Here is a 23,095-nt window from a genome sequence, read left to right on the forward strand (position 1 = left end):
GTCCACGGTTACCCTGTGAAAAGGTAGACATTCTACCACATGTATTAACAGGAGTGTAGTCATGTAGACTACACCCAGAAACAACTAGTCTGCCCTAATCAGCATTAGCTGTATTGCCAAGTTCCGTTTCAGACAATGCATTTCAAAAAGAACACTGAACAGCTGAAAAGCATATTTTTGGTATGACTTCTATTCCTCCCTTTCAAAAGATAAATAATGTTTCTCATTCACGTCTTCACGTTTTTTACTTTTATTCTTGTATACATTTTAGGATTATTCTTTTTAGCCATAGTTCATTAGACTGTTTATTAAGCTAATATTAAGCTAATTTATCTTTGTGAACTTATTTGGCATATTGGACCATGTCATATAGATGGACTGATAATCTCGATAAAGTCAATCTCTTTGTATTATATCTGGAAATAATGTGAGGTGATGCATTATTTAATGTTCAGTTTCCATTTCCACCTTCATATACACTAGTTTTGTACACATATATGCAGCTTCCATCTTCATATCCACTATTCATAAAGGCAGACAACCTTTGCTAATAAGATAAAAATGCTGTGAAGCCCTAGATTTTACTAAAAGCTGGTCAAAGCTGACGTGATACAGAGCTATAACACACAGGCTCTAGCAGATTGAGCCTTAAGGAAGTACTTCTTTCTTTAGCTCTACGATCCACATGTGGATGAACATTAACCAGTGAAATAATTAATCCAGCTCCTCATGGGAAGTGGCTCTCAGTGATTCTATTATTTACCAATATGAATTATACAAATGCTCCAGTGATGAATAAGCATTTAAGATTCTATACAAAAATTACTATTTTCCACCGTATTTCAGGAAGTTAAAGTGGAATAGAATGGTTGGAAAGCTAGAGCGAGACCTCAATCCATAACTCACCAAATGGTAATGCAAAGTAGACATCCAGTAAGATCTCATGTGAAGTTGGTGTTTTTGTGCCTTGAATCTCACTCCCGTTTTTTATTACTTCAGAATGCAATGTCCACCAGGAACCTGGACCTTCCTAGGAAAAAACGTTCTGACAGTTACCTGGGTAGGATTTATAGCATTATCCAGTTCTTCCTGAATGGAGGTTCCCCTAAGTCAATAGAAGTTTCTTTATGACACCAGCAGGCTTAGGATCTATCCTAGATTCTTCCAACTTTTGTTTATGTTTAGTAGTAGTTAGGACTTCATGAAGTTTTTTCACAGGCATGGAATTTGAAACCATAAAATATTTGCTCTACTATGTAGACAAATACACATTAAGATGGTCAGATGATTAAAACACAAGAAATATGAATATTGAAAATTACTCTTATGGACTGAGATTTTCCACTTCCCCTTTGAACTGGTGCCAAACATGTACATTCCAGCAAGGCTGAAGCAATCAATATATGCTAATAACCAAGCCAGAAAAGAGCTTGCGAAGTAACACTCCCTTTTAGGTTATTTCTGAGTTATATAGCCCAGAGCAGAGCTGCAGGGTTAAGAGGAGCAGGGTAAATAACTAGGAAAGTTCCACAGTGGCCTAATTATAAATGAAGGCTTAGAGGGTCTGAAGAAATTAAGAAACAATCTCTACTCTTGCATCTTTATTTGTTTAAAATTTCAGCATTTACTGTTAAGCCACAACCTCTGTGTCAGCAAGTTTTAACTCAACAGTAGCTAGGGTAGCAGAGCAAACCAACTTGCTTTGGGGCCTGAAATAGTGCTTGGCAGCTGTGATACAGAGCAACTTCTAATTTAAGCAGGAATTACTTTCTTCCCCTGCTTCCATTCCGAGTAGAATCATTGAAATGTCAGTTCAATAGATGAATATTTATTAGTTCTGTCCTGGTTTTGGCAGGGATAGAGTTAATTTCCTTCCTAGTAGCTGGTACAGTGCTGTGTTTTGGATTTAGGGTGAGAACAATGTTGATAACACACCGATGTTTTAGTTGTTGCTGAGCAGTGCTTACACTAGTCAAGGACTTTTCAGCTTCCCATGCTCTACCGACTGAGGAAGCTGGAGGTGCACAAGAAGCTGGGAGGGGGCACAGCCAAACTGTGGCCAAAGGGACATTCCATACCATGGGACGTCATGCTCAGTACATAAACTGGGGAAAGCTGGTTGGGGGGGGCCGCTGCTCGGGGACTGGCTGGGCATCGGTCGGCGGGTGGTGAGCAACTGCACTGTGCATCACTTGCTTTGTATATTATTATTATTTCAATTATTAAACTGTTTTTATCTCAACCCATGAGTTTTCTCACTTGTGCTCTTCCAATTCTCTCCCCCATCCCACCGAGGGGCGGGGAGGGGAGTGGGGGGGGTGGGAAGTGAGCGAGCGGCTGTGTGGTGCTCAGTTGCTGACTGAGGTTAAACCACGACAGTTCCTATAAAGAAATGGCTATAGAGACTGATGGGAGGTGCTGTAGGAAGAAGTTTTCTGATTCTCTCCCCTTTACCTCATCATCAATTGCCTTTTTTATTTTTTAGAAAATTTAAAGAAGGCAAACTTCATTTTATTTGCAAAGATTAATTTAATCTTCTCTAATACTTTTTTAAAAATAGACTGCATGGACTATGCGTAGGAAAGCATATTAATGAATGGGAGAATTGTGGAGTATTAGAATAAGGTACCTCTTAGTTTTTCCAATTTCAGACAATTTTGCAGCACTTGCAGGTTGCTTCAGTATTTTCACACTCCCAGAAACCTTTTTTCTTTATATTCTAGCCTACTGAGAGCAAGCATGCTCATTCTGGTGGCTATGACTGTGCTGGGTACATGATAACTCTTGGGATTGACCCGTTTTCTCCACTCATCCTTCTCTATGCACTCATTGTACTGTTAATTTCTTCCATAGTACCACAGGGCAAAATTCTGTTCTCCTCTTTGAGAAAATGGCCAATTCTCTTGAGAGACAGAACAACAGTATTTTGCCCATTTCAATAAGAGATTTACCCAAGGTCACACAATGAAGACCCAGGCCAGGAACCTCAATTTGAAATTCCCTCACTCTAGTCACATAAACCAAACGGTCCCTGCCTCCCTAATAATTCATGAGTGCAGATAACTCTAACCCACTTACTGAATTATACCTGACACAGTACGTGAGCCATTTCTCCAGGGTATATGGCTAATGCATATCAGTTGTCACTTTGAGAGTCATATGTGCATTATGCCTCAATATTACAGACTGAAACAAATGGAGAGAGAAATATACATCAATCATAAATGTCATTACAGTATTTGGGGAGGCTAAGAATGAGAAATTAATTGGATTTTACTCAGTGTTTTATATTTCCACAGAAAGTCAACTTACATCTGTTGCATGTTCCACAGTTGCAAGGGGAATCCATAAAACTCCTAAAATGCTATCCCAGAGCAAGCCTTTCTTCCACAGCTCTATAATGAAGCCCCTTCCATCAGCACAGATTTCACTAAAAACAATGAATACACAAACCATTAAACTGAAAACGCAGTCTCAACTGCTCAGTAATCTATCGTAATAACTTGAGTTAGTGACTTACAGCAGATACAGAGGTGTTTTGTTTTCAGTATACTCATAAAATGCAAGATAGAAGGCATGATACAAAAGGTTAGACTGGACAAGCCAAGTCTCAAGTCTTATTGCTCAGGATTGCTCTTACAAACTGATGAGGACAATTCTGCTGAAAATGTAGCACAGAAGTCCCAGCTGTCAGTAGCTTTATTTTGCTACAAGACTTGGCCCTATTGGATATAACCCAAGAAGAAACCAGGACCAAGAAGTGCCTTTAGTTCAGCTTTAGCTTCTTCTGAGCAGCTTCTGCATATGGAATTCCTCAGTTGCCTCCTCAGGACACTGGTCTCCTCAGGACAGCCCTGAAGAACCTGCATTCGCAGGTTCCACTGTAGCTAACTTGTTAGGTGCAGGAGTAGTATAATACAGCTAGCCTTTTGTCAGGTGAGTTCTTTTAGGTAAAACTGGGATCCACAAAAATGATCAGTCTTTTAAACATAAAACTCAAAGGAACATTTTCAATGAAACAGTAAGAGTTGGCAATGTCAGCTATGATGGCACACACTGTCAATCAACATGGACCATCAGCTAAGAATGATTTATAATGGTATGGGAAAAATTCCATCTTCCCTCACAAAAATCTAGAAGGAAGTGCCAGACCATTTCCTACAGGAAACTGAATCAGTTTCTTGTTTTCATTGTAAAGGAGGCCAGGTATAAAAGACATTTGAAGCTTCTTCCCTTCATTAGAATTGAGAAGTTGCACTACACAACAAAAATACAATGGGAAGACAGCTCTCAACTTCAAGAGTTGCAGATCCAGGCTCTGTTTTAGTTCTACCTGTAGGATGCATGCATTTTATTACTAACTGGTTTTGACCAAAAAAATACCATACCACAACCTTATTTTGCAAGAATTTAAAATAAAATTTTGCCAGGCCATATGACTCACCCATGACATTGAACTAAAATTAAGAGAGAAGTTATTTCTTCATGGAATGTCTGGCATTCCTTTATATATTACTATAAGCAGTTACAGACCAGTTCTGAAAATATGAACAATATAATAAAGTAGGCATTGGTGTGTCTGCTCTGACTGATTGTGTGTGATCTCCATTTGACTGAATTAATTTTAAGTACTAAAACTAATCTTCAACTGATTTGTGTTGTGTACCACAGTGTATTACTGTGTACTTAAAGTTACCAGGAAAAGGACAAGTGAAATCTGAGAAGGGCAAAGGATGCCACCCCTGAGACGGGTACTGAACCCATCACATCGCTCTCAAAAAACTTTGTGTTGGCTGCCTCAATGTCTAATCTTCCCCTGTACTCATGCAATTGAATAGATATAGTGAATTTTTGTTTTGTTCAGCTTCTCCCTTTACAAATATGTTATGGAAGACAGATTGTAAATTCTTATCTGCTGGTATTTTCAGACCCCAACTTTGGAACTGTTGCACTGATAACTGAACAGTGAAACTGCATATCGAAGGTTTAAACAACATGTAATTTTTAAAATGCAAGCTGGTAATATCTGCATGTGATGGAACAGGTTTTTTTTTACAGGCAGAGATGGAGAGAGCCCTTAAGAAAATGAACTAAAGCATGACATTACAACATCTACATAAATGTATTTGTAAATGCCTATTTATAATGCCTTTTAAAAGTCTGCTGTGTTGTATAGTTGAGTAGGCAGCAGATGGAGCTACAGCAACCTCATAACATATTTGCTAGAAAAGTGGTTCAGTATACTGTGGTAACATTTAAATTGCAAACTAAGAAAATTATCCTAATAAATTGCTCATTCTCGTTGATGTCATGGAACACTCTCATTTACATACAATATGATTAAAAGAAAAGCATTTATACAACAGAAAAGCAAATGTATTAAATAATATTTTAACACATTCCTCATGAAAATTTAGAGGACAGGTTACACACAACCACTTTAAAATATTTTTTAATTGCCTCCTGCACTAAAGGTAACAGACAGGGCAAATGCTGAAATTTAATTGATCTACTTCCTGATATACTATTACACTGCCATCCAATCCACGTCCAACGTTTTATAGCACTATTATGCCTGGATCAGTAAAGTGCCAAAAAAATCATGTTAACACAGTATTATCATACAGCAATGATTCCTCTACACTGAAACATGACAATCTTTTCTACAAGCCAAAGCTGCAGTATAAGAACGGTATTTATAAAGGGTAGCTATTGATAGTAATTTTCCTTAGCATTTTCAAAGACAGATGAGATCCTCCTGTTTGGATAATTTAGGCTGTGGCTCTGAACAGTCTGCTAGAGAAGCCTGATGACTGGAGAGTGGGGGAGGAATTAGCCCCAGATTAAGATTAATTTTATATGGTCAGAAGTCAGAATTTTTGATTACTTCTTTGATATGTCATTACATCTATCCATAAAATGGCATGTAAAGAAGGTATATATGTTGGCTTAATGTAACAGGTCCTTCAGTCACTCAGAGTCTTCAGTTAAAGCAAGCTAGTAGGCTGCTAGTTGCCTAAGAAATCAGTTGCATGACCCAAAAAAAAATTCCAAATTCAATTAATAACTTTAGGAAAAATTTGTGATGAAGATGAAGCCCTTAAGTGAGATTAAGAGCACTGTGAAATAAAATTAATTTATGTGAAATATCTGTGAAGAAAAAAATGGAGATTTTAGAAATGCTGCTTTTAATAGAGAATAAAATTAAATTTGGGGGGGTTATTTCAATCAAAATGTCAGTTTCAGCATACATAGAGCCTGTCAAAAGATATTTATAAGTTTTGATAACTAGAAAGTATGGAAAAATTATTTAAAACAACTCATTCTTCTGACAAAATATTAAAATACTTGGATTTAGAAAAAAACAACATTGAAAAAAGGACATTTTTCATAAAAATAATTAAAGCCAATTAACTGTTTAATTCTGTAAAAATATTTCAACCAACTCCAGACCTCAGGAATAAAATACAAGTGTTTGGACCCTCCTGACCAGTGAGGTGTATATAAGGCTCTAGAGAAAAAGAGGAGAACAAAGACTGAATAACGAGGTGGAGAGTTGAGTGAAGCAGACAAAGATCTGCAGACAGAAGTGAGAAACAGTATGGGTCAATAATAAACAAACTACCTAAATTGGCAGTTAAGTAGATAAATGAATGCATAAAACATGAGTCATACCGAAAGGAAATTCAGCAAAACAAAAATCAAGTTGCATGAGGATCAGTTTGAGTTCTCTTTCTTTTCATTCCTGTATTCCCAAAACATTACATGAAATTAAAGATATTGGAGACAAATATTTTCTTCCCCTTGTTGACTGCTGGCCTTGATCTGCAATATGGCTTGCAAAATTAACTTTTGTTCTGTTCCCTAGAACTAACCTGGCACCTCTTCTCTGAGCTGGATACTTTTTCCTTGCTTTTGTGGTCTGTACGTGGTCTCAGATATTATTAATTGCTCTAAACTATCCAAATACAGCAAAGATACAACAAAACCAATTGATAAGAATTCCCTGTTACTTACAACATGAAGTCCTGTTCCCAGCAAGGTTCACTTCCTTTTCTGGCTATTGTAGTGCTTTTTAAATTTTGGACTTTTAAAACAACATAGGTTTTGAATGCGTCTGAAAAAGAAATAACCAGCACATTAAAACCCACTTTATTTCTTCCTAGAAGCTGTAAACATTCAACCCCATGGCAGTAGGGGTTTAACTCTTACTCCATAGAAAACATTCAGAGGTGTGGTTCAAATACGTGGATGTGAACAAGGAAATTCTTACTAATTCTAATGGGATTATGACAGGAAAATCCCTGCCCATTATAGGTGGGAGAGAACATAATCCTAAAAGCGAGCAAGTATTTTAAGGATCAACTTCCAGACATGGCTTCTCACATTATTTATCTGTCTCCCTGACAGATCTTGCATGAAACCAGTACGCATTCCCTTTCTGCAAATTAGGATTTTCTTTGCCTTTCAATTGGTATGATAATATTGGTGACTGGCTAATGGGCTTTTATGTCCAATTAAGGCAAGGCCACAGACTCGTAACATGTAATTCAGTCTTGTCTTTGTGTGTGAATCTAGTTCTGCAGCAGCAAAATGGGTTTCAGATGCAGTCCCAAATGAACTCAAACATTTTTGTAAATGTCTTTGTAAATGTACAGTATAAGTATTCTTAAAATTGGACCTCATCAGCAAAAAGAATAAAATTAAAGTTTTCGAAGTGCTTGAAAATATCACTGACAGAAAAAAGCAAAAGAACTAAGGGAAAGCTCTACCCTTTAGGGCCTCACACAGGAATCTAAGGCAGCAAAGGGCATATGATATCATCTCGAATGTGGCTGTTCAGAAAAGCTTCTCAGCTTGCATGCACGTAACACATCCTTCATTAGCCTCCAGCATCCTACGTGAGGGTCGACATTGACATATGGTTAAGAATTTTTTTTTTTTTTTTTTTTTTTAAAACAGAACTACTGCCAAAATATACATGTGAGATGTAGCCAAGAACAGAAGTAATTTTTGAGCTGCATTAGCACTGGTCGGTCAACCAGTCTGAGTTGGAGGGAAGCTGTCACTGTCTACATAGGCTGTTGAATAGGCTGTATCAAATTACACTGCAGTTAACAAAAAGTGTGAGGAAGAGTTAGCTCTGTACATCCTATATGTAGATCTTATCAATTAGGACTGATTATAATGTTTGACGAAAGGACTAAAGGATGTTATATAATGGGAACTATTTTTTTCAATAAACAAAAATCAACAGTGATCAATGTTATCTATTTATTTTCTGTAATTCAGTGCACCAGTCTTCTCAAACATGTCTTTGTTCTTACACTGAAAAAACTTGACAAAGTCAATATAGATTTAGAAGTCTGGTGACTTATTTGTGAGAAATGTTGTCAACAATGCATGATTGACATACCATCCTATTGCTCATTCTGTGTAACTGAGGCAAACAAAACATAAAATTTGCAAAATGTTTTGTAGTTGCAAAATTTGTTTGTAGTTTGGAGGCTTGCAACTCAAGGTTGGAGAAACTTTCAAAGAGAACCCTCCATTAAATCACTTGGCTAAAAAATAGCAGCCTACAATGTTTAACTCCAGCCATTTTGAGCACCCACATCTATACATTTAAATCAAAAATACAACAACCAACCTCCCCCAAAATTAAAACTTATCTCCTTTAAATGAAGCCGTAACCAACAAGATAGAGACTTTTTAAGACACATTTTTAGTGGTAGTCTGTTTCATTGTTCTATTATCTTCATATTCAACTCTACAACTTCTTTCCCATTTGAAAATTTCATGTTCCTATGCATCATGCCAGGTGATCAAAACTAATCACCTTCTATCTTTCCCCAGCTCCTTTTCTAGCACAAAAATGAAAGCAATTTCAGATTGCCTGTATTATCATTGTCTTGCCTGGAACCCTGTCATCTGCCTTTTAAAATAGCTGTTTCTCCAGTAGTTCCTTGACTTCTTTGGATCTTCTCTGGATCTAAATGTTCAGTACTTTACCACTAATTCACCTTCTTCAGATTTCATGAGTTATGTCAAGTAAGAAAATAACTGCGAATATGTAACCTCCTTGAAGAATAACAGTGTCAAGACTGAATAGTATTACAATACCCTGGCAGTGGAAAGGAGCTGTAAGTTTTGCTTAATGATAAGAAGCTTTGTTTCCACAAAGCCATTATTGCAGCTCCCAACCCTTTGGCTGTCAAAAATGGAGCCATCTAGTGCAACTTTTTGTGAAAAGAAAAAGGGCAGGCTATCCCCTTGCTCATACCTTCAGGTTTCAACCCAAAACAGAGCACAGCAGCTTCATGGCAGCCTACACAAAGTAGTAAATTAACCACAGGAGAATGCCAGAGTTTTGAGAAACATGCAGGTATCTCAATACTGCTCTCAGTCACCACCTACGTAATTTTTCTGCCCACGAAAACATGGCCAATTATCAGAGAATACACCATTCGAACTTTATTGCCATTACTTATGGCATTAACAAGTCTTCAACAGCATTCAAAGGAAAATTAAAGTTACTTAACTTTTATCAGGTAATTCTGTTTGATAATCATCTTTTGTAAATTATCACCTCTTTTGAGTACCAACAAAACACAAGATTTGCTGAAGCCTGCAGAACATTTTTCTGATTGCATTAGGTTTTCAATGAAAGAAAGATGATTCTTCAGTCTATACTTCATACGCATACTTCACAGCCTACTGTGAACTCTCTACTTCACAGAGAGTTAGAAGAATCATGTTCCCGGAAAGCAGCTTAACCTGTGCTAGTTCGGGTTACCTTTCTTTAATCCAGATAACTTTAAATGATTTGCAGAGGTTGCTTAAATGTATTAGCCAGACATCTACTGGCAATTTTTGCAGCATTGATTAGGCTGTACACCAGCTTCTCCTGAGAACTAGTAATTACAAAGATCTTGAAGGCCTTAAATTTACAGTCTACCTACTTGTGAGAAATCTCTGGCTGAGTTTGGACTTTCTTTTCCACTCTGGCTAAATCTTGGTCCTGGAAGCAGACTTAAGAGTCCTGGGCAGCTTGATTTTGCTCATGTTTATTGCCTAGGGCCTATACCTGGTCTCTATAACTGTCCATCAGCATCTCTCATCTGTATTTCCTCACTGGGAAAATTCAGACGCCATCTCCTCCCTGCCCTGGTGAAGCTAAAATCCTGCACTCTCTTTATGTAAAAAATAGTTTCTCTTGACTGATGACCCATTTAGGTCATCAAATTATGTAAAAATTCTTTTTAGTGGAAATATCCTTTAAATACCAATAGTTTGAGAGACAATAAAGATTAATAACTGAAAATTACAGATTGTCTGAGGCCACAATCTTGTTTGTTAATTTGATCTTTAAAATATATATATATATATTTTTTTTAATCCTTTCCTCATTTGTTTTGTACTGAACTGTTGATGAAATGCATGCAAGTAGTCCCAGGCTTAAATGATTCTTTAGTGTGATACACACATGCATGCACAAGAAATAAAAAAAGTAAAGCAGAAATTAAAAAGGAAATCAGACTTACCAGCTGCTTTATCCAACCTTCCTTTTTTCACTATTAAAAAAATAAATTGATTAATTCAGATAATACCTTAACAATGTTTGCCAATAAATTTTATGGGAAAAAAAAAAAACCCTAAGGGATTTCTGTGGTATAAAAAGCCTCAATCAAAAATGAAAACAAGTACTCTTAAAAAAAAATGTAAGCACCACTGTGGTAAGATAATATGATTACGCGGAATTCTTTGGGAAAGAAAACATGTGGGAAGTCTTTGCAGCTTACAGAAACTTAGTAAATACATTGATACAACACAAAGGGCAGAATGGAGACCAGGTGACCAAGGAGGGCAGTATACTATCCATCACCTCATAATGCTAGTTTGAAATTCTTCTCAATAATAGTCACAGAAGGCTCACAGACTTCGTATAATCTACAGTAGCTTCTATCACCTTACAAAGAATCCTTTATTACATTGTATTTACTCTGCCTGTTAGAAAAGACATACTGCAGTAAACACCTTACCAATTAGAAAAGTCAACATTTCAAATCCCAACTTTGTTCAACAGCCTTAAGTTCCATGCTATGGTATCACTTCCATTAATGAAAAATGCCCTGAAGCTAAAAGGATTGTGATTCAGATAGTCATCATAATTTTGAAAAGCTAACCTGGTCATCATTTTGTATCAAGTGTCTGACTACTTAAGTTCATTGAATTTAGACTTTTAAACAATATAAGTAAATATTCTTTAAATTTTCCTGCCATATCAATACATGTAAGACAGTTCAGTTCAATTTGAATGAAACATCACTGCAGTCCTACAAAAATTAAACCTGCTCTAATATACTTATGTATATCATATACTTCACTACTATACTTAGGACCTAGTAATTGCCAATAAAACAAAAGTTGAGTTCACAACTTTACACTGCAAAGGTTCCCAAAAGCTTACCATTGTTTTCCGACTCCCTTCCTACTTGCCTAACTTCACACCTACCTTCCTTTTCCTTATTCTTGCTTTCATCTATCCCTAAAAATCCCTAAGTATTCTATGGAATTGCATCACATTTGCAGAATGTTTATCTGACAGCCTGAATAATTCCATCATGTCTCACACTGAGAAAGCTTTCACTTTCAGCGCAAATGAGGAGACGCCAAACTCACTGAGCCACAAGCAGAGTCCAAACACTGCAGCAGTTCAACTGCTGCAAGAGTGCAGAATTTACATGCTGGGCTTACTTGAATTCCCTTGAAGGAAGTACTTCAAGAAATATTCCCATCGACTTACACGAACAATGCACATCTGCAGTCTATGAAGTTGCTTTTTATAGCCACCTACTAAATATTTGTCACATTGGTGAAGGAGCTTGCGCAATAAGAAAAACCTACCTTTTACAGAGAGAAGTTCCATTCCAGTAGAAAAATATTTTAAAAGAACATAAACTGAAATTAAGCTTTTTTTACAAACAGGAAAAAATTAGTTTGGCTTGAAGACTAAATTACTCTCTTCCTCCTGTTTCCTCAGTGCAAGTGTGTTTCACTTTTCCTGCACGCTCCTCCCATGTTTCTCATGGAGGAAAGCCAGCCAATTGATGGAGCAGTGAAAGACCAACAACAAATTCTTTCTCCCTCTATACACACTCTGAGATGCAAGAGGAAAGGAGAAATATTACAACTGTTTCCTCACCCTCATTTCCTCAACTTCTATCTGCTGTATGCAGCTGCCTCTAGTCTAAACACATTTCTGAATGCCATCTTTGCCAGCAATAATAAAATATAGTTGCACTGAGTTTGTTAAGAACATACTTTGGGAGTTCTTAAACTTTGATTTTAATACTTGCAAAGCATCTGAAGTGGAATACAGAAGGTTTAATTTTTTCTTTTTTTTTTTAACACATTCACATAGTCAGAACTCTTATTTTACTGTATTAGCTATAGCTAAGCATAAGTAGGCTTAATTTTCTAAAATAAAGTGTGAATAAATATTGCACAAAAAGCCAAGCCAAATTTTAATATACTTCATGAATTTCTAATTCTATTGCAACACTTTGTTGGATAGTAAATATTCTCATGCAATGTTAAAATATTTTACAACAACACTGAAATCATTACAAAAACTGTGGTGTTTCTGACTACTTGTTCAGATTAATACTGGCGTTTATCTTTTTCATTTTTAATTGTGGTTAACAGTATATATATTTCCACAGACATACAATATTTTACTTTTAAAATTTTTCGATGTCCATCATATTATAATTGTAGCCTTAGGTCTTAAATTCAAGTAGGGGAGTGTCCTTAGAGCAGAGGGGAGCGCATATGTCTTCTGAGTTCAGGAATGGCTGTCTGCAGTTCCAAGAAACTGGCTCTGGATGATGGCCACACCTCAAAAGAGAGGTGAGAGCTGAGACTCTTTAGCCTGGATAAGAGAAAGTTTGGGGAGGTAGGGTGGGTTTATCAATGTTTATAAATACCTGATGGGAGGGTGTAAACAAGACTGACTCTTCTCATTGTTGCCTAATAACAGGTGAAGAGGCAATGGGCACAAATTGAAACTCAAAGTTTCACCTGAACATAAGAAAACTTGTTTTTACTGTGAGGGTAGTTTAACACTGAAATAGGTTGTCCAGAGAGGATGTGGAGTCTTTATGCTTGGAGATACTCAAAACCCGACTGGACACAGTCCTGGGAAAGCTGCTCTTGCTAGCCCTGTTTTTAAGCAGGGATGTTGGACTAGATGATCTTGAGAGGTTCCTTCCTTGTGATTCTGTGATAGCCCGCAAGGTCAAAAATCTACTAAGTGTGACATTGAAAAAAATTCAGTGCAGGATTTCATGAAAGTCTACAGTCACTCTGCGTAATATGTGTAGTCTTGATTTCCCCTTCCCCCCCACCCCCCCAAAAAAAGTGTCTAGTACTTATGTTGTTTTAGGATCATGCTACTATGTCATAATGTGAAGTTGTTAACATATTACTTTTTGGTCTTGTGTTTTAGATTAATATATTTGCCTATCTCTCTTACAAATTCTATTTATTCTGAACAAGTCTCCCACAGCAGCCTGATAGTCTTAGAGCCAGGTTTCCACTGAAGTTAACAGAGCTAGTCTGCTACGTACTGGTTGAGAATCTGATCCCACGTGTGCATTTGGGTCAAATGAAAAAATATTTACATGGAACAACAATCTAATCACTGTTGACTTAAGGTTCAGTAAACAGAGTCCACAGAAAGCCCTAGCATGAGTCAAAGTTACACAGCTGCATCTCTGTATCCTTCTGAAATTGTGCAAACTTGCCTCCTCTTGCTTTCTTCCACTCACCTTCTCAGATATTGGGGCCCTTCATGTGGAACACTGATTTTCTCCTTGAATCCTTGGGTTCCAGCAGCAACAGCAGTCATTGTGGTTCATTTACTTTACTGCGATGTCATGACTGTTTCTTACATATGCAACTGGGAAAGACATTACGACTTTATGGTAGGAAATATGCAGGGAATACTTGAACATAGGCAGAAGGTCACTGTGGACTGAGAAGAGGGCACATGCAAATGCTCTTTCATTTGGAAAAAGCATTTATTATATTTAACAAAAGAGTAATGAAAAGCACTGAGCTGGAACAAGCTGTCAAGATGGTGTTTGGCTAAAGGGCATAAGAGTAGAAGCTGCAGTACAACATGCATGTTTCACAAACTCATCATTTCAGTACCTCAAGTAATTACCCTACTACTTAGTCACGCCTTCCCCAATATTTTCCCTTTTCCATATTACCATTTCTTATTTAATGCCTGATATTACATTTCAGTTCTATAAGTTGACTTCAATTAAAAGGTCCCAACATTGCAGATCTATATTCAGAATCAGTAATTTAGAAAGACATTGAAAACAAAGAAACAAAAGGAATTGTTCACATTGCATTTTTATCTAAGCTGTATCAAAACTGTCTATACTTTCACTCCACTCTATTCAAAAGAAGAGAGTAATTAGGTACAATGCTGTTATTAAGGATGTATCACCTGATACCTGACACTGTCGAGTGATCTGCTTCCAGAAGATGTATGTAATTATTTTTCAATCCAAATTCTCAACTGTTAAAAGGAGGATATGATTCTTCTCATTTGTGAGCTTACATTTTTTTTTTTTTACTTCTCTTTCTTTCTATGAATTTATATAGCACATATTAGCAAATTGAAGCCTGCCAGCATCTTCCAGTTAATTCATCAAAAGCAAGGAGATTTCAGTCTGATGATTTACCTACTTGGCATTAGAACCACATATTGTTCTTCTCAGGAAGTTCCTCCTCTACAGGATACTTGTAATGCAACAACTATGGTCATGAACTCATAGCTTTTATTATAAAATGGCGCATAAGGGAAACAAGGAACAGGGCACATTTGAATATTGATTGCAAAAACATGTGGGATTCAACCTCTCAACTTTCACAGGAAAATGAAAACACAGCCTATTGCTGTTTTAAGATATCTTAGCTATAGAAGAGAATACTAAAAAATAAACTTGGTGGGAAAAAAAGTTAGCCAAATTTCATTTGATATTACGAATATAGAGTGTAGGAGCAGTTTCCTTGCATCCCTTACATTTCTACCTGTGAACATTACAAAGCCATCTTTTCTTGGCTACTTTTATGCTGACCCATGTGTATTTTTAAAGAACTTTTGACCTCTTCTGAAATTCTCCCCTTGAGAAGAAAGGGAATTTGCTCCTTTGCAAATTAAGATAGTGAGTGAAATTTTCAGCTGATCAACATTTATCAGTATCTCCTTACACTAGCACATGAAGAAATATGCCAGGCACCTCAGAAGACTAGGACATAAACTGGGTTTTTTTTGCCTTCCCCTTAAAGTCAATCATTGGCTTAAAATGAGAGCTAGTGGGAGAAGAACATTTTTGTCTATTATGGGAAAAAATTACACACTCTTCAGATCAAATTCAAAGATAAACAGCTATGTTATCATTATTGTGATCATAACACAGAAAGCTGAAACCAATGAGAAGGAATTCAACCAGGAAAGCAAGAAAAAAAAAATCATTTTTTCCAGCCAGTTCACTTCTACCTTTCAGAAATATAGATTCTGCATCCCCAGGTGGATACTATAATTTTCAGTAGACTCCGTAAGTGATAAAAGATAGAAATAATGAACTCTCTAACAAAATATGCTATTAAGAGATACATCATCAAAGTGACAGGATAAGCAGAAAATCAATCAGCTGATTTCTGACCCTGAGAAACTATGAGCAATATTGAAGATAGGAACTACAAATTAGATCAGTTTTGTCCTTGCCTCCAAAAGATAGGCACAGCTATGTCTAGGGATAATAGGTGACGTGTTCTGGGCTTCACAGGAATCACCTTGATAAATGAGTTCAATGCACTCCATTTACCCTTTTCCAACAGGAAACAAAGGAAGGGCCCTCCTTCAAAATGTAATGTGTTATTAACCATCAAGTACATAGATACAAATTTTATTGAAATATCTATTCACTACAGTTTTGGAGATTAATAACAAAAAGTCAAGCCACAGCAATAAAAAAATCCTGAAGTTTTAACACAAAGAAAAATACAATAACTTGTCATAGATTCATATTCCACCTGTCATATTTGTGATAGTCACAGGAGCTAGTAGGTTATTAGACTAAAAATAGACTTATCTCACAGGTTTTTTCTTATTCTATTACAGAAAAGTGGTATTTCAACTATAAATAAGTGCCACAAATTTCTAAGTTTTGAATAATTGAATACCTGGAGTTAATGAGAAAACTGTATCATTTTTAATTTGGTCCTAAGCTTTAGAAAAAACAGATTATTCAGTCCAGATTAACCTTAAGGGTTTTGTGTACAAATGTTGCATGTCACTTCACATCTCTCCTTCCTTGACTCCAATTCATAAAGACCGAAGAAACTATCACTTACCTGCCTTACGAAAATAGTGTTGGAATTAACATCTGTACAGCACTTTGGGATCTTCTCATTAAGAATGCTATGAAAAGAAAGATAAGTATTTTTACTATTTTACATAAACAGAAACTGAATATGTACAAACCAGTCATTGTACCACTACACTAACTGGGAAGAGGATCACATACTTCTGATTACGGTCCTTAAGTTTGGGTACTATTCTGCCCCCACTGTGACCTCTGTCTCTTCAGTGATGGAGTCAGTTGGACCACTGAAGTCACATGCCCCAGAAAGCGTGCCCCCTTTGTATAGCAAGACAGATCAGAAAAAGCTACCTTAAACAACGCAAAGAAATACAAATCTCGTAAACAAAAACGTATTTTCTTTTTAGAATCTATTTTAAGCTAAGCAAGATTTTCTAAAGTTTTTATTTCATTGTTAGTAGCTCTGCTAATTAGTATGATTTCTGTAAAATCGCTTGCTGCCACACAAAAATTAAACTGTGCTCATTATAATTAAGGAAGAACAAGTTTCAAAAGAAACTTAGCTCATCAGAGGCCAAATCAAACATTTCTACTCAGTAACTGATAGTTAAAAGTGCAGGTTTGTTCCCTATGAAAGGAAATGTTTTCTAGTCTTGCATCTCTGTTCCATGTGTTCTTATGTAGTCTTAGCTGCCTTCTTGACTACTTTTATTTTAGAGACACCTAGTGGCTCGAGTCTGATCTGCTCTGGAAAACAGCAATGATTTCTCATTTCCAAATGAACTTCAGATGTTTTCAGATCTCATTTATCTCTTAAAACACAGCACAATAAACATTTGACTTCATAAAAAAAAAAAAAAGGTACTAAACCACATAATTGTATTTCATAGTACAAATGAAAAGTTTGAGATGACAAAGTATTTCGTCCCTTTTTTCTTGATTTAAATACACACCTGAAGAGTAAACATATCTAGTACTTTTTTTTTTAAATTACCATAAAAATGTACCTTGATTTTGTTCTTCATAACATTCTATTTTATTCATCCTATGCACCAGATTTGTTACTTCAGCCTCTGTATCTCTTCCTAAACATAAATCTCAAACAGATGCCATTTTTCATCGTTTCACATATGTTTGTACGCATACCTCTGAATTTGTGATTTAGTGGAGTGCTTGGACCTAGCTGGCTTTCTTGGTGTCAGTGGAATTGCTCTACATGCAAAAAAGGTGGCAGAATAAAGCCCCTATCAAGAAATTAGGTAAGGCTCAGTAATTCTTTCATCTCCACTCTTAAATGAAAAAACTGTTTCTAAGCAAACAGACTAACAGTCTGAGTCTGACTACCCTGTGATTTCACAGAGTGTTTTCTAACCCAGTCAGCCCTGGTAATCTTATGAGTCTACAATTAGTTACATATGCTGCAAATTGAACGTGCCTTTTCTTAATGCTTTCAAAAATTCTCCATTCCTGGGACACTCAATGATTGCATTTAATCTGTATGAGCTCTGTACACGTATTTTTAAAATTTTAATCCTCTCTTCAGCTCACTTTAAAATATTTGCATTCAAGAAAAGCCATAGAACCACAGTGGAAATCAAGAAGTATGAGATATCTTTTTTTCCTGTATCTGTTTAACAAACATATAGGAAGTGCTTAAATGAATATTTCTAAAATATCTGTAATAGCTCAGCACTTTCAGCCTTTTCTTAAAAAGAAAGAAGAAATCACTTTATACCCTAAAGCCACATTAAATACATAACTGCCAGAAACCCAAATATTTCCTATCCTGCTTCTGTAGAAAGACAGAATAGGTAATTTCTTTCTCCTGGATTCTCATGTGCCACAAAAGTAAGAAGTGAGGAACTCCTAGGAACAAATATAGCTGCCATAATTGCCTGCATTATATGGTCTTACAGGAGCAAGAATACTGGAAAAGGTGTGGTCATGATGCTTATTATGAGGAATTTTAAAATTGGGAAAAATTGTTACAAAAATTCCCTATCTTTTTCCCTTAAAAATATATAGTATACCACACTTTTTCTCAGAAAAACACAAAGAACATCAACTAAACCCATTTTATGCAGATAATTTTGCAAGGCAAAAGTGTGAAGTGAGTAATTATAGCAAGGAAAAAGCCTTTAAAAATACGTACGAGAAGGACAAAACAGGAAGGTTACTTCTACAAGCTTAAAATGTAGTTAAACTGCAATTCAACAACAACAAATCACGTTTTTGCATTCTGAGCAAAATTAAGCAGTTAATAGGCTTTAACTTTTCTCCCTGTTTTCCCTTTGCTCCCTCTAGCGTCTCAAAGGATATATTACACTCCTTTATCGTCACAATAAATAAGCAAAACCGTACTTCTTACTCATATTTTAAAATTAATAATACTGTGAAACTACCCTATTGTTGGACCTAGCGGCTACAGCATTATTATTTTCTGGAAAAAAACACAATAAAGTACAGTTTGTAAATCCAGTAAGAAAAACATTAAGAGATTGAATTCTACATTAACAAACACTGCCTTGCTTTAATTCCAGAATGTAACAAGTATAGACTTATCTCACCCTTTTATCCGATAGCAATTTGTGAAATTGCATTTATTCTCATAAAAGCACTGATTTAATCAACAGCATTCTTAAGTCTCCAGAAGTCTATCCAATGGTGAACATACCCATAGCTTATCTTTGCAAAACAATAGCTCCATTGACATGAAATGTGACATTTTTTCATCAATATTTCATCACATTATACGTAGGATAATACAATAAATTCTCAGTACTTGACAAGTACCCCCTAATGTAATCTAAGCTAATGCTGTTTCATATCTCAGTATGTGACATCTGTCAACAATGTTGTTAACCACTAATTGCTCTTATTCATCTGAAAAACATGCCTTGATTGCTAATTGAGGCCAGATAAATATTTTAGTTTATTGAAGCTACTTTGATGCCCATTCAGATAAAGAGGAAAATCCTTAAAAGGAGCTGAAGAGAAGAAAGCTGGAGAAATTAATTATTGGATGACAATAATCACAACAGAGACTGAAATTATTATATGGTCTGAATGGTTAATAAATTAGTGAGCCAACATTATTTTTAGTGAGAAATAGGAACATACAGGTCCAGATCATAAGAAACAGGCCCAACTTTTTCATTTATAAAAGTTTTTTCAAAGTTTTTTCAAAGTTTTTTTGAAGTGCTTTTCATTAATAGATTTCAAGGCTTTTCATAATGGAAGCAAATCCCACTTTTGTTAAATTATAAATGAGGAAAATAAAACACTGGCAGGGGAAATTAGCCACACAATGTCTCCAAGTAGACCAGTACCCAAGTCTGCAATGCAACATGGCATTTCCAAATCTAGCACTAGCTCACCAAGCCAAAATAAATCCTCTTCAACAAAAGAATCAAAAAATACTTCACGAAACCTCATTTTACCCCTTCTGCCACAAGCAATTATGTTTGGATAAAATGACATGAAGTGGTCTGCATGTCAGACCAAAAATTAGGAAAAGAATTAGAACGCAAACCTTCTGTAACAGCACGTGAAAGTAATGCCCAAAGAATACAACTAGCAACTGATGACCGTAGCTTTGATGCACAAAGTTCACTTCTGAAAAGAAGTCTTATTTCTCTCCAAAGAGATTCTTCCCATGCCTACATCATTCACCGTCTACACCCTTTTCCTTTGTGTACATACTCATCTGTGAACTGCCCTTGCAGATCTCCCTTGTGGGGATCCAACAGGCCAGGGCAGATCTCCTTTTCCTCCAACAGAAAGAAGTGATCTCTGTTGAGCTCGAGAGTGTGACCGGTTTTAATTACTTTTCTTTGTGCATATTCTCCCTTTCCTTACCAGTTGTCAGGTGTGATATTTCAACTTGGGATACATTTAACTTGGACTGTGATTAATTATGGATTTCAGTTCAAGAATATTCTGTAAACATCACAAGTTATTCATAAAAAGTATTTTGAGCCAATGTAACTCTTATAGTTTGTTTTCGTAAGCAAACCCAGCTGATATCACAGCAGGTAGGTTGTTAAGTCTGTGTTCAGTCTGTTTTTCCCATAATGCAGGTTCTTGCCAAGAACGAGTGCCACAAAACAGGGAAATATATACAAATACTTAATGTCTGTAATTTTACCTTCGTTTATGGGTGTTGTCTTTGCCACAACATTTTCAACTTAATGTGTATATGTATTTTTACTTATATAAAAAATATTAAAGTTTTTACATTAAAAAAATCAGTGAACATCATAAAAATAATTAAAGGATCAAATCTTTAACCTCATCTAATTACTTTTCATACTACTGCTATGGCCTATATGGGATTTGACAACGGCAGAACAGCAGCATCCAGTGATTGCCTTTGCTCAAGAAGATAATGAGATGGCTAAACCAGGGACAGTGAAGAAAGGGCCACAGCGAGGGAGCATTTCACAGGAAAAGGAGAGAGAGAAACCAGAGTTCTGTGAACCCGATCATCATATCAACACTTTCAGAAATAACATGCAAAAGTTATGGTAATGATTCCAATAATTGGTTCACTCTCATACTTAAGGCAAGTCCATTTTTTGGCATTATTCTTAAAATCCTAGATTCTGTTCTTGAAACATAGAATCATAGAGTCATTGAGGTTGGAAAAGACCTCTAAGATCATCGAGTCCAACCGTTGACCCAACACCACCATGCCCACTAGACCATGTCCCTAGGTGCCTCATCTACAGGTCTTTTAAATACCTCCAGGGATGGGGACTCAACCCCTTCCCTGGGCAGCCTGTTCCAATGTTGAACCACTCTTTCAGTAAAGACATTTTTCCTCACGTCCAATCTAAACCTCCCCTGGCACAACTTGAGGCCGTTGCATCATCAAAATTCTCAGTTTCTAATTTCTTAAAAGAAATTACAACAAAGAATTCCCAAACCTTGAACAATGTTATCTTAAAAATCTGTGATATAAATCATGCAATTTATTTTTAGAACCAAATCATTATTTTTAAAAGAATAGCGGTATGTGAATAGTACAATTTTCAGCAAAAGACTTTTATTGCCTACGTTGTGATTTGAAACCTGTCTTACTTAAGTACTTTTGACATGTTACATCAGTTTAGCTTGAGATATAGTGGTAAATCAATTTGGCTATTATGGTACCCATTTGTATGTGGGCATTTTATACTGGCATACATCTGGTTTCTAGCAGTTTGGTACAAGTTAAATTATTTTTAAGCAAAGTTAAATAGTATACACAAAACTGCTGTAGGTTTGGGAAATCTGTTCAACATCACCCCTATTAAACTAGTGCAGAAAAACATACTTTGTGTTAAGCCACTACTGTAAAAATGCTATTTTAATGATTCACCTATGTTAGCTCTGTAGCAGTTCAATCGCTCTTTCCAAAATGAATTATTAAAATGAAAACTTTACACAAATATTATACAAGGTATGGGAGGTTTTATTTTTAGGTAGAACCAGTGCTTTAAAAAAAAAAAAAAAAGTATAATTTGGGATGCTACCATATCCACCTTATATTAAAACTTTTATCATCTACAACAGATGAAAAGCTACGTATTTTTAAACACAGTGCTTCATATTGTAGAGACTGGGAATGAAACAAAATCACTTGGTTTTTTTTGATAGTTCTTAATATCTGGAAGTCTAAGTAGTATATATGATACATAGAGCTTTCATAACCAGTATTTTTAATGTGCATCTGTAAATATATTTAAATGGCATGGTATTAATGTGTACTACTTTTATGGAATGATTTATTTTACCAAAGTAACAAATACGGTGTTGAAAGACAAAATAGAAATCACACAGTTTCATGACCCTCTCTGAGCATAAGATGCAATTAAGGTCATTGGAGTGCCCTTCCCTTTGTGTCAAGTTGTGCTAAAATGTATGTGACAGTTTTTCTTTTGGAAACCTCCATCAATGATTAAGGAGAGGCTGTCAAAATTATTTATTTAGGTTCACAGGCATAATTCACAATTCACACGAGGTGCCAAAAAGCACAAGCAATATCTAGTTTATCCATTAGGTTACTTGGTCTCACGCAATTATTTCACTTTCCTGATAAGCATCTTTTGACTACAAAAACTTTAGCCGATGTTCCAGTTATCACTATGAGCTTTAAAGGGCCTGCGTTCATCTTTTTCTGAGAAAAATAATATTATAGTTTTTAAAGTAAGTTGACTGGTATAATCTCATTTTGCTTTCAATATGATTACTACTAAAATCCCCAGAGGCAAGCCCAGAAAAGAGGTATCTTTGTAAGTTTTCACCTAAGATACCATATTTCAGTGTTTTTCACTTGACCCGATGCAATCTAACCAAACATCACCCTTTCCATTAAAGTTCTATTTTCAGGGTTTATAACTAGCCTACCTAAAATCATTCATAAGGTGAAGTGGCTTAAGAAATGTCATCTTTAAAGGTTTTTATTTTATTGCATTAAAAATCCTCTGAAACCTGAACTACAGAACTGCTAAAACAAATAAAAAGAAAAGTTTAAGAGAAACGTGTTTCAAAATGTTACAAACTTTACATGCTTTTTGGTTTTTTTTTTTTCCAATCGCATTCACTTTCCTCTAAAACGTAGCCCATAGATGCAGACTGTAATTACATTAACACATTTTAGAATATTACTATTTATCTCAAGGCAGATGCCTCAGGGAAATACTTAG

The 23,095-nt window shown here is 35.9% G+C and overlaps 1 protein-coding gene across 2 annotated transcripts in view; it reads right to left on the reverse strand.

Annotated features, from left to right (window-relative positions):
• UNC13C (unc-13 homolog C) overlaps nucleotides 1-12,090 on the reverse strand; it is a 238,892-nt gene extending 226,802 nt beyond the window's left edge. For both annotated transcript variants that reach the window (XM_076347732.1, XM_076347731.1), the window contains exons 1-5: nucleotides 11,908-12,090; nucleotides 10,545-10,574; nucleotides 7,018-7,117; nucleotides 3,313-3,430; nucleotides 907-1,030 (exon numbers count right to left, since the gene is read on the reverse strand). In XM_076347732.1, coding sequence (XP_076203847.1) covers nucleotides 907-1,030; nucleotides 3,313-3,430; nucleotides 7,018-7,117; nucleotides 10,545-10,574; nucleotides 11,908-11,929 — 394 coding nt within the window. In that variant the 5' untranslated portion in view covers nucleotides 11,930-12,090. The remainder of the gene's footprint in view (nucleotides 1-906; nucleotides 1,031-3,312; nucleotides 3,431-7,017; nucleotides 7,118-10,544; nucleotides 10,575-11,907) is intronic.
• Between the last annotated feature and the right edge of the window lie 11,005 nt (nucleotides 12,091-23,095).

This window comes from Aptenodytes patagonicus, chromosome 10, assembly GCF_965638725.1.
Source record: "Aptenodytes patagonicus chromosome 10, bAptPat1.pri.cur, whole genome shotgun sequence".
NCBI lineage: Eukaryota > Metazoa > Chordata > Aves > Sphenisciformes > Spheniscidae > Aptenodytes > Aptenodytes patagonicus.